Source organism: Sitophilus oryzae, unplaced genomic scaffold (assembly GCF_002938485.1).
Source record: "Sitophilus oryzae breed Bouriz unplaced genomic scaffold, Soryzae_2.0 scaffold_690_pilon_pilon, whole genome shotgun sequence".
Taxonomy (NCBI): domain Eukaryota; kingdom Metazoa; phylum Arthropoda; class Insecta; order Coleoptera; family Curculionidae; genus Sitophilus; species Sitophilus oryzae.
In genome coordinates this window covers 2166881-2179067 of record NW_022147296.1, presented here as the reverse complement: position 1 = coordinate 2179067, position 12187 = coordinate 2166881, and the positions used below count along the sequence as shown (strand labels likewise).

Below are 12187 nucleotides of genomic sequence, written 5' to 3'. Positions count from 1 at the left end.
GGTCTGGATTTTAACGTGTAAGACAGTGATATAGACAGCTTAATGGAAATTCAAATGTACACTCAGATGGAAAAAAAACGCAACAGAGAAATTTTTGGTCAAATAAGTGTTATATTTTTGTTATTTTTAGCTCTATTTTCATGAATTTCTTATCAACCTGTACATATTATATCAACTTTAATTTATAAACTTTAGTATTTGCCATATTATACAGGGTTAATCGAGGACTTGTTTTTTTTCCTTAACTTTAAAACACCCTGTGCAATAAATTCGTGTGTAAATTTTCTTAAAATATAATTTTAGATCATGTCAATATATGCCTTGGTTAATTTTTAAGAGCGAAATGAACTTGACACCAACAATTTGCAATTTTTTCAATTGTCATTTTTTTAAGTTATTTTTCAATATGACAAGCCGGCTTTGGTGATTATTGTGAACTATATACTTCTATGAACTGCCCATCATGTTCGACGTTTGAGACACGCTCGGCAGAAGGGTTAGAGGTCGCGAAGCGGTTCCAGCTTCATTAAATGAACTTCGCTTGGTTCTTAAAGAAGAATGAGAAAGCATAACGCAATATGATGTATGCAGCCTCAATGACAGTATGAACGGACGTATACAAGCAGTTATAGCAGCCAAGGGAAGCAATGCAATGATATTTTTTACAATTTTTTTTTCTGTTTGTATACTTAAGACAGATGCTTTCTTTAATATCGTTAGTTCTGTTATCGTTATTATTGTTTATTAAAACCAGGACTGTAACGTTAGTCTTTAACTTTTTTTTTATTTAGTATAAAGTATCCAATGCAGCGTAATATGACATTATGACAATAGTAACCAAAACCATCTCGTCATGTTAAAAAATTACATCAAAAAGTAATGATAATTGAAAAAATAGCAAATTGATCGTGATCAGTTCATTTCGCTCTTAAAAATTAACCAAGGCATATATTGACATGATCCAAAAAACTAAATGCATAGGTGTCATGGTTCTGACCATAAAATTATATTTTAGGAAAATTTACAAACGAAATTATTGCACAGGGTGTTTTAAAGTGAAAGTAAAAAAACAACCCCTCGAATATCCCTGTATAATATGCCAAATACTAAAGTTTATAAAAAACTTAGATTAAAAACTAAAGTTGATAAAATTATACACAGATTGCTAAAAAATTCATAAAAATAGGGCTAAAAATAACAAAAATACAACACTTTAAATTTGACCAAAAATTTCTCCGTTGCGTTTTTTTTGCATCTGAGTGTATTAAAAAGAGACAAAAATTGGGTCGGCACATTTCTTCTATACGGTATTGCCGGATTTTGCATCAAAATTTCAAACTGCACAAGTAGACGTTTATGAAAAATATTGCAAATAGGGTTGGAACTTTATTTTTCACTATTAGTTACTTATTTTACTACAGCTGTAATAGATTATATTTAGTTACATTTCAGTAGTATACATGAAAGTTTTTAAAGTAGCTTATATTTTTCTACACACATTTTCCTACAAACGTAAAAACCCGGCAACACTGTATGCCGCTTTTGATTTTGTCTCTCTGTCTATCAACCGGTCATTTATATTATTCTCTGTCAAACTGATTAAAACCCAGACCACAAATTGATGACCAGCAGGGTATACCGATCTGGTCATCGAAACTGCGTGGTCTGGATTTTAACGCGTAAGACAGTAATGTAGACAGCGTAATTGGAAAATCAAATGTATTAAAAAGAGATAAAAGTTAGGTTGATACATTTCTTTTATGCGGTATTGCCGGATTTTGCATCAGACATTGATAGATGCCATTAATTGACAATAACGTCGACTGCCCTCAGTAACGCCATCAACTAAACACAAGGTACTTATTGTTTTACCTACATCTATTTGTCTTATAAAAAGCTGACCATGTGTATGAATGCGATATAAAATAATTGTATTATTAATTATTTCATAATATATTTTTGTTATTATCTTTGTAAATATATAATTTATGTGCTGTTATTTAAATTTTGTATATAGATATGAATATTGTTATTTGTTTTTATTGTAATTCTCTTATTTTCTATTATCAAATTTCGAAAGGAATGCAACGCGTATGTTAGGATCAAATCTGTAGTAATTTTATCAAAATATATATTTAAAAGTGCCTTCTTCTACCCCCTTTCTGTTATTTAAGGTTCATTGTGCACTGTCCTTGAAATGACTTGTGAGTAAACATGAATATAACTCAGTAATAAATATGTTTTTTTTTCATAACTCCAGAAAGAATGTCATACCAGATGTATATATCATAATCACATAGTGTATTCTGTCTTTTCATGAAGATCCTAGGTCACTTCATGAAGCGTCGGTTAGGTTAGCAGTTTAGTTATGTTATTAGGTTAGTTTTTTTCATTAAGTGACTAGGCTCTCCATGAAAAGACGGAATACACTATGAGACTACGACATATACAGGGTGTTTCAAAACAAATGCGAAAAACTTCAGGGGGTGATTCCTTGTTCAAGATAAAGGGTAGTTTGCTTCATAAACGTTGGGTCAAAAGTCAACCATTAGGGAGATATCGCGGTACAAAGATGGCGGAAAAATAATGTTCTTATTTTTTATCTTGAAAACGAAAAGAGATAGACTAATGAAATTTTATGGAAGCATTACTGTTATGAAAACACACTTTCTGGTAATTTTTTACTTTTTAAAATGAGTGGAAGGGGTTGAAATAAACTACCCCTATCATTCTTGTTAACGAAATTTAAAGAAAAATCTTATCAAACACATGCAAAAAAATTAATTTGGATAGTTTAGTTTGTTTAGTAACTTTTTTATCTCTTGTATTTTTTTTATAAAACTCACCGATTTGAAATTAAAAAATAAAATGTAAAGCATTACATGTCAAGACTAGAAATATTTTTAGATTAAGAATCTAGTGATAATAATGATAATAATAATATTCTAGATAATAACGTATTGCAGTAGGGTAATGTCAAATAAAACAATATTAGAAACATCCTAAAAAGTGACAGCGGCCGACTAGAATTTTTCCTAAAAAAATTACAGCTGCCCACTAGATTCTTTATCTAAAAATGTTTTTTGTCCTGACATGTAATGCTTTACATTTTATTTTTTGATTTCAAATCGGTGAGTTTTATCAAAAAAACACAAGGGATAAAAAAGTTTCTAAATAAACTAAACTATCAAAATTATTTTTTTTGCATGTGTTTGATAAGATTTTTCTTTAAATTTCATTAACAAGAATGATAGGGTAGTTTATTTCAACCCCTTCCACTTATTTTAAAAAAGTGAAAAATTACCAGAAAGTGTGTTTTCATAACAGTAATACTTCCGTAAAATTTCATTAGTCTATCTCTTTTCGTTTTCAAGATAAAAAATAAAAACATTATTTTTCCGCCATCTTTGTACCGCGATATCTCCCTAATGGTTGACTTTTGGCCCAACGTTTATAAAGCAAACTACCCTTTATTTTGAACAAGGAATCACCCCCTGAAGTTTTTCGCATTTGTTTTGAAACACCCTGTATACATCTAGCAAAAAATATTTTGTTATTAAATAAAACACTACTTTCAATTATAAGGTAATATTTTATTTTCTTACACACATAGTAGTCAAGGTACGATTAATACATAAAAATAAAACTTAGTTCACAGTCAAATTCCGTTTATGCTGAAACCCTAAAAAAACTTAAATGAGAAGATATCACAGAAATTTGACCTAAAATTATATAATACCCCTAAAAGATACCTGTACACTATTGCGTCGAATTGGATAGGCACTAGTGCCAACCAAGGAAAATTATAATGTATTAGACTCGGGTTCGTACAGAGGAATTTGGTTTTTAAGACTAACATTTTTAGCAAACTTAAGTTATCACCAGTTTTAGCAATTCTAGAGTGGTCTAAAACTTGTTTTTATACTATTACAATGGTTAAAAGTTTCAACAATTTTTAAGACAGCCTAATCTTTAGCGATTTTAGTAGGTTACTGTTTATTAGAACTGCTAAAATTTAGTAGAGCTGCTAATTTTTTTTAGAATCGCTAAAGTTTTAGAGATATTAGTGAAATAGAACCGCCTATATTTAATGATTTTTTGGTTTATACATCTGCTAAATTATAGTGTTCTACGGGTGAATCTTTAAAATTTAATAATTTTAGTTCAGTAGAACTACCAATTTTTAGCAAATTTTTTGGTCTTAGAACCGCTATTTTTTACCGTTTTTTTGTACTAAAAAGTAAAAAGTCACTAAAATTTAGCTGTATTAGTTCTGTAGTTAAAATTCACCGGTTTTAGATGAGTCTATGTTTTGTCTTTAGAACTGTGCTAAAGTTTAGCGGTTCTATAGCTGTTGTTTAGTTTTAGCAACTTTTACGCTACGGAATCACTCTAGAGCCGCTAAAATCGATGCTGACACTAACTTTGGTTTGTTTACTGTTTTTTCTTGAGCAATGTTTATTAATTTTATTGTAGAAAACAAGAAATAAAACTGTCGTAAAAAATGTAAGAACATAGCCAAAGAAGTCAAAAACTAGAATTACTAAAATGATACAGAAGAAAATACTAAACATAAAAGAATCCTTTTTAAAAATCCGGATATATGGCTTTGTTTCACATATATGTTTACATATAACCACTTAGTACACACTACTCTAACAATAATAATAATATTAAAGATTACAAACACGTCAATAGGGTATGTATGCAATGTATAAACTTGGAAACGTTTCAACAATCATTTATAATATTATATAGAAATAGGTAATAGAATAGTCGATCTGCTTACACATATAATTACTCACGGACGATATATAGATCCTACATTACCGAATCCTTCGAAAAGTCTGTCTCTTCTCTCACTATCGTCAGCCGTTATGCAACCACCAGCGGTTCGTCGTCCGAGAACCGGCCGATGGTGGGCGTGTCCTCTTCCTCCAAGCCCGTGTCTTCGAATGTAGCCGCTCCCGATCGCGAACTGTAGTGCGAATTCGCGAACCTAACGAAACTATTCTGCAATCGCCTGTTCCTCACTACCAGGAACGTGATCACACCGACCAAAGCCAGTATTACCAACAAACTAGGCACTACTATAGCCGTTACGTTACCTCCGGATTCGGGTTCCTCCACTCTCTGAGTCAGTTTATTAATAGACTCGGACACGAGCGAGTTATAACCTTTGTCGGTCTTGATTCTAACGGCAAAAGTGAATTCTTTAGCCGAGTTATTCGTGTAGACGAAAGGAGGGTGATCTATTACGAACGTATTGGCTATTTTCTCGTTTAGATCAGAGCCGGCGTTGACTATAACCTCGAATTTGTACTGGCCGTAGATTTGGACGTTGCGCTCGTCCCAGTGGAGGACGTAGCTGCCGTTGGCGTGGGGAGTGACGCTGAAGGCGACGGGCGGAGGGATGGGCGGGGCGGAATAAGTGACAACCTTAGAATAGAGGGCGCCGGTGACGGCGGTAGAGACGCGGATGTTGTACACGCCACCATTTTCCACAACGAGGCTGTGGTTGAGCCGTTTGTCTACCTTGATATTCCACACGCGTTTGGTGGTTGATTCGGTGACGGATAACTGGAAAAAAGAATTGTTATATTAACAAAGTAGTCACAGAATTACTTAACTAAAATCCTAGATGATAAAGAGTATCGCAATTGAAAGGTCCAGGGGAAAATCTTGATATTCATATTTTTCCCCTGGACCCCCTTCAATTGATTTGACCACTACAAAATATATGACTAAATAATTGAAATAATATACAATATGTTAAAAAAGCAGATATTTTTTTGGAATTTACATTTACTAAAATTTAATAAAAAATAAAACTCCACAAGAAAAAAAGACAGCTACATAATGAAATATTTCTCACTGTATTTAAAAATTTTCTCTCAATAAAATCGTAAACTTTTTTCAGTGTAGCAGTTAGATTAACTGTCAAAATATGTGACTTCAAGGGACACCCTTCACAGGAATTGACATTTAATGTAGCTTCACTCGAAACTCACCGTGTATGAACTGTTATTGGCCATGCTACAGCTAGGTTTCCAACTGATGAACATCCTCAACGGGTCCTGTTCTTCGGGTGTCACTTGCAGATCCTTAGGGGGCGCTTTAGGATTGAAGGAGGTCGTTACGAATTCTAGGTTGCCTGACAGCGGGCCGTAGCCATAGGGAGCGACCACGCCCACTGAGAACATGTAGGTCTCGCAAGCGTCCAAATTTGGAATGGTCGCCGTCAGGTTCGGAGTCCTATAACGGACAGCTGAAAAAAATATATATAAAATATAATAAAAAAGATTATACTCCTGTCTGTTGCATCGCCCGACCTGAACATAGGAAAATGTATTTGAAGCTTATTAAAATGAAGTAAATTGTTCATTTCAATAGCCTTTACGAATTCCATTTGCAGTAATGGGCGATAAAAAATACTGAATTAATCTTGGAATAAAAAGATTAATTCAGTCAGAGTCCATTTCACTAGCCCGAAAAAGGAGCAAAATAGGCGTTAGGCATTTAACGTTTTATGTAAAATTGGCTAGGTATTTTTACACAAATGAAGAAGGAAATTAAAGATAAAGGATTATACTATATTCGTATTGAAGCACATTTTTAGACAACTTCTTTATTTTTGAGACTTTGATGGTCAAACATCAATAAAATATTCCTTATGTTTGGACTAAATTTTCTCGAAAATGAAGACACAATTTAAAATTCCGTTACAATACGGATATAGATTGGAGTTTTGTGATTACAGTGATAGATAATTTATATAGTTTTGTAACAAATTGCTCGCTATTTTATGGCAAATGCTGAAGCTCTGCAAACCTTAATCAGCATCGGGCTAAGCCTTAGGCAGATTTCTGAAATATATTTCCTTCGGCCACACACCCGCTTTACCCGACCCCCGAGAGCAACCCGAACAGTACAGCGTAATAGTTTTTTTTAAAACGAATAATTCGATTTATTTTAAGGAGTTCTCTAAAACTAAGAAGTTTTGCTCTAAAATAAAATGGTGAACTTTCATCATTGTTTTTAAAAGTTGCAGAGATTTCCTATGTTCAGTTCGGCGATTACACAGTATAATTCGGAACTGATACAAACCTTTGAAGAGATTTTCTTGGTTAATTCCGTAATAGACTCCGTAGGTCCAGGCGACCTTTCCATACTTTTCGGGCCGTTGCCATGACAGTTTCACAGTGGTCCCAACGTCTTTGACGGTTCTTGAATCGGTTATTTGGATGATGGGCAGGGGACTTCCCCGAGTGACCGTCTCGATTTGAGAATGGGGTCCGTGCAAACCATTGCGGAAGGCGTATACCTGCGAATCGCAGTATCTTTAATAATATAATGTATATCAAAAAGTTCGCTATACATGATATCTATTTCAATCCTAGATCATATAGCGATCAGTAAGTAAGACAGTGATGTAGACAGCTTAAAGGAAATTCAAATGTATTAAAAAGAGATATAAGTTGGATTGATACATTTCTTCTATGCGGTATTGCCGGATTTTGCATCAAAATTTCAAACCGCACAAATAGGCGTTTATGAAAAATGTTGAATCTAGGGTTGGAACTTTATTTTTCACAATTAGTTACTCAATTTACTACAGCTGTAATAGATTATATTTAGCTTAAATATATTATCTTCATTTCAGTAGAATACAGGGTGTTTCAAAACAAATGCGAAAAACTTCAGGGGGTGATTCCTTGTTCAAAATAAAGGGTAGTTTGCTTCATAAACGTTGGGTCAAAAGTCAACCATTAGGGAGATATCGCGGTACAAAGATGGCGGAAAAATAAAGTTTTTATTTTTTATCTTGAAAACGAAAAGAGATAGACTAATAAAATTTACATTAAGCATTACTGTTATGAAAACACACTTTCTGGTAATTTTTTCACTTTTTTAAAACGAGTGGAAGGGGTTGAAATAAACTACCCCTATCATTCTTGTTAACGAAATTTAAAGAAAAATCTTATCAAACACATGCAAAAAAATTAATTTGGATAGTTTAGTTTGTTTAGAAACTTTTTTATCTCTTGTGTTCTTTTGATAAAACTCACCGATTTGAAATTAAAAAATAAAATGTAAAGCATTACATGTCAGGACAAAGAACATTTTTAGATTAAGAATCTAGTGATAATAACGATAATAATAATCATCTAGATAATATCGTATCGCAGTAGAGTAATGTTAAATAAAAAAAGTAACAGCGGCCGACTAGATTTTTTACTAAAAAATTACAGCAGCCCGCTAGATTCTTTATCAAAAAATGTTTTTTGTCCTGACATGTAATGCGTTACATTTTATTTTTTAATTTCAAATCGGTGAGTTTTATCAAAAAAATAATACAAGAGATAAAAAAGTTTCTAAACAAACTAAACTATCCAAATTAATTTTTTTGCATGTGTTTGATAAGATTTTTCTTTAAATTTCGTTAACAAGAATGATAGGGGTAGTTTATTTCAACACCTTCCACTCATTTTAAAAAAGTGAAAAAATTACCAGAAAGTGTGTTTTCATAACAGTAATGCTTCCATAAAATTTCATTAGTCTATCTCTTTTCGTTTTCAAGATAAAAAATAAAAACATTATTTTTCCGCCATCTTTGTACCGCGATATCTCCCTAATGGTTGACTTTTGACCCAACGTTTATAAAGCAAACTACCCTTTATTTTGAACAAGGAATCACCCCCTAAAGTTTTTCGCATTTGTTTTGAAACACCCTGTATATGAAAGTTTTTAAAATAGTCTATTTTTTTCCACGCACATTTTCCTACAAACATAAAAAAACGGCAACACTGAATGCCGCTGTTTATTTTGTATCTCTGTCTGTCAGCCGGTTATTTATGTTTATCTCTGTCGCATGTATTAAAATACAGACCACGCAGATGAAGTAACTAGGATGGTTTTGGATGAACTTACGTGGATATATCAACGCCATAAGATAATTACTAAACTCAATTTACCTCTATACAAAAACGGTTCGTTTGTCCATTAGATGGCATCACACTTTAAAAAAATAAACACATTTTTTAAGATATTTTAAGAACCGACATTCCGAATTGAATGAGATTTGGGGTGCCTTTGCTAAGCACTTTAACATTTGAGAAAATTTACTGACCCCTGTATACAGAGGATGCAAGTGCGTTCAGTTAGAAGTTAATTTTATGTTTATTTACAGTTGAATATCCATTTTCAAAATTTATATTCAAATTTGGCACATGGACCATGTTGGTCTTGAAGAAATAAGATAATGTAAAGCGTTGATATGTTTACGACAGTTTTTCTAGTTAGTATATATGATCCAGGATTTCAACAGTAGGTTTGTTCCAACCAGCATTTCGGGATCGTGTCGAAATCGTACTCGAATCGGTTTTCTTGCACTTTGTTAGCATGCGCGGATTTCGAATAGTTTCGTGACGGTACAAAAAGTATCAACGTTGGAAGGCTTTGTGGATTGTTTTTGGGACTGTCAAAAGTGTCAAGCCTGCGTGTATCGATCGGTTTTTTGTTTTTCTTTAGAATTTCATAACATAACCCTGTTATTTTTGTTTGCAATTTGCAATAATAATTATTATTCTTGAAATGGAGAATCAGAATCCAGTAATTGTTGGTAAGTGTTGTTTCAACTGTATACTCATTAACTCACACCTATATATCCTCTCTTTTATGATCCTGTTATGCGTAGTTTCCTGTTATTTCATTGCAGTGGTAGAATCTTTGAACATTATTTTATAAATATAAAATAAATTAAAATTTCCGAATGATTTACTCCACACAAACTCACAAGCAAAAGTATAACGCACACATATTAGAATTCGTAAAAAAATAACCATGACAGAAGCATCAGCCGGACGCCGGACCAGAATCAGCTGTTGAAAATCGATAATCCCTGCCAATATGCTTTAATGCGCCAGTCAACCCAAACAGTTCTCAATTTCGACCATGTACCGAAATTACCGTTCTGAATTGTCTAATAACTAAATAATCCCAAGGTAGGTTGGTACGCAAATAGGATCGTCCGATAACCGTCAAATCTCGGTTGGAACACATTTGAATTACTGCGCACGAGCTTGATCGTTCGGTGACGGGTCTCCGGCGGGTTGGAACAACAATAATAATAGCTCCCGTATATAGCCTTTAACGCCTTGGGAGTAGCAAGGTACAGCTTGCCATACTAGAGCCGTTCGGTATACAAGGAAGGTAATGTGGCTAGCACTCTACGCTTTAACCGCCTATTATTACCTCAGGATTGTGAATCCCAAGTACTTATTTAAGGCTGAGTCGACCTAGGTACCCAAACTATTTTTATTTTAAATAAAAATAGTCGGCTGATGCTAATGCCGGGTGTGGGATTCGAACCCACCACCTTGAGATTGGTAGACGAGAGCTTGTACCTCTACGCCACCGGAGTTGGAACAAACCTAGTATAAATTAGAAACTTTATTGTCAAAAATTGTAAATTTACCTCAAAGACATAGCGAGCGCCAGGTGCAAGGATAGCGGTATAATTCTTATTTTTCGTCGTGTAAGGAGGCAGTTTGGAATATTGTTTGTCCGCTGTGACGTTAATGGAAAACCCGTCGCTTTCTCCATTATACGACCATGACAGGGTGACAGTTGTGTTGGTCACGTTGGCAACAATCAAGTCTTTAATAGGATCCACGCTAGTTTTTCCATCGAAAGTAATGGTTGCTGGAGACGATGGTTCACTTTGGTGCAGAGTATTAAATGCTACAACCTAAAAAAAATAACAATAACCTTAACAAATTAACCTTAAGAACTTAAGAAAATACCGTTCTTATTTCTACTACTATTTGAGGAAAATAATAAAAAATTAAGGTAACATAAACATGGATGTATATTAAGAGTCCATTTCACTAGTCCGAAAAAGTAGCAAAATAAGCGATCGGCATTTAACGTTTTATGTAAAACTGACTAGGTATAACTGACTATTTTTACACAAATGAAGAAGGAAATTAAAGATAAAAGCATCATTCAGAACCTCCCAATTAGTGGTTTCAATTACACTTTATACTTTTTAATTTACGATCATTAGCAACAGCTTGCGCTAGTCTGTTGTATCCATAGAGAAAACCTAATATTTAGCTTATAAACAATAAACTTTTGATTTCTAACCAAAATTTTTCTTGACGGGTGATAATCAAAGGCCAAAGTGACATTCCTCGCAAATTTTGAAGTATAATTAGTGGAAAAGTCAAAAGTTTGTTAACTTTTTCCAATAATTGAAAATTACTACCACTAATTATGACGTTCTGAATGCTTACATTAAAATTAGGTGAACAAACTTCTACAGCTAATTGAAACTATTAATTTATTTCACTGATTTCGAGGTTCTGAATGAAGCTAAAGGATTATACCATATCCGTATTGTAGCACATTTTTAGAAAACTTCTTTATTTTTAAAATTTTGATGGTCAATCATCAACAAAATATTCCTTATGTTTGGACTAAAATTTCTCAAAAATAAAGACATCATTTAATATTCCGTTACAATACGGAAATAGACTGAAGTTTTGTGATTACAGTGATATATAATTTATATGGTTTTGTAACAAATTGCTCGCTATTTTATGGCAAATGTTGAAGCTCCGCAAACCCTAATCAAGCCTTAATCAAAGCACGTGTGTTTGGAATTTTGGGTATGGCTTAACACGACAGGATCGGGCTAAGCCTTAGGCAGATTTCTGAAGTATAATATATATTTCCTTCGGCCACACACCCGCTTTACCCGACCCCTGAGAGCAACCCGAAAGTACAGCGTAATAGACTCTTTTAATATTATAAAATATACGAATTTGAACAAAAATACTTACCACAAAAGTGTAGGATCTGTTGTGTTCGAAATCTGCCGTCAGCATATGCGAAGTCTCGTTGCCGTACAGTTCCAAATGAGCCTGTTCCGACCCGTAATTCCACATGATCTTGTACATTCTAATCACGCCGTTCGGATATACCGGAGCGTTCCAGGATATCAGAATGTGCGACCCGTTCTGCTGTTTAGCCGTGACGTTTAATGGCGCCGAAGGAATACCTGTCAAAAAAATAGCTCTCGATCAAGTGTCATAATCATCAATAATTATGTAGTTTTATGTGCAAAATCGGGAAACATATTAGGACCTGATAAAAGACGAAGGAATGTACTTAAACGAGCCCT

At 33.7% G+C, this 12187-nt stretch overlaps 1 protein-coding gene across 1 annotated transcript in view; it reads right to left on the bottom strand.

Moving 5' to 3' along the window:
* Positions 1–3572: 3572 nt before the first annotated feature.
* Positions 3573–12187, bottom strand: part of LOC115888220 (sortilin-related receptor-like) — a 33271-nt gene continuing 24656 nt past the window's right edge. The window contains exons 17-21 of the mRNA XM_030907852.1: positions 11847–12064; positions 10478–10750; positions 7108–7324; positions 6012–6268; positions 3573–5580 (exon numbers count right to left, since the gene is read on the bottom strand). Of these exons, the coding sequence (XP_030763712.1) occupies positions 4876–5580; positions 6012–6268; positions 7108–7324; positions 10478–10750; positions 11847–12064 (1670 nt within the window). The 3' untranslated portion in view covers positions 3573–4875. The remainder of the gene's footprint in view (positions 5581–6011; positions 6269–7107; positions 7325–10477; positions 10751–11846; positions 12065–12187) is intronic.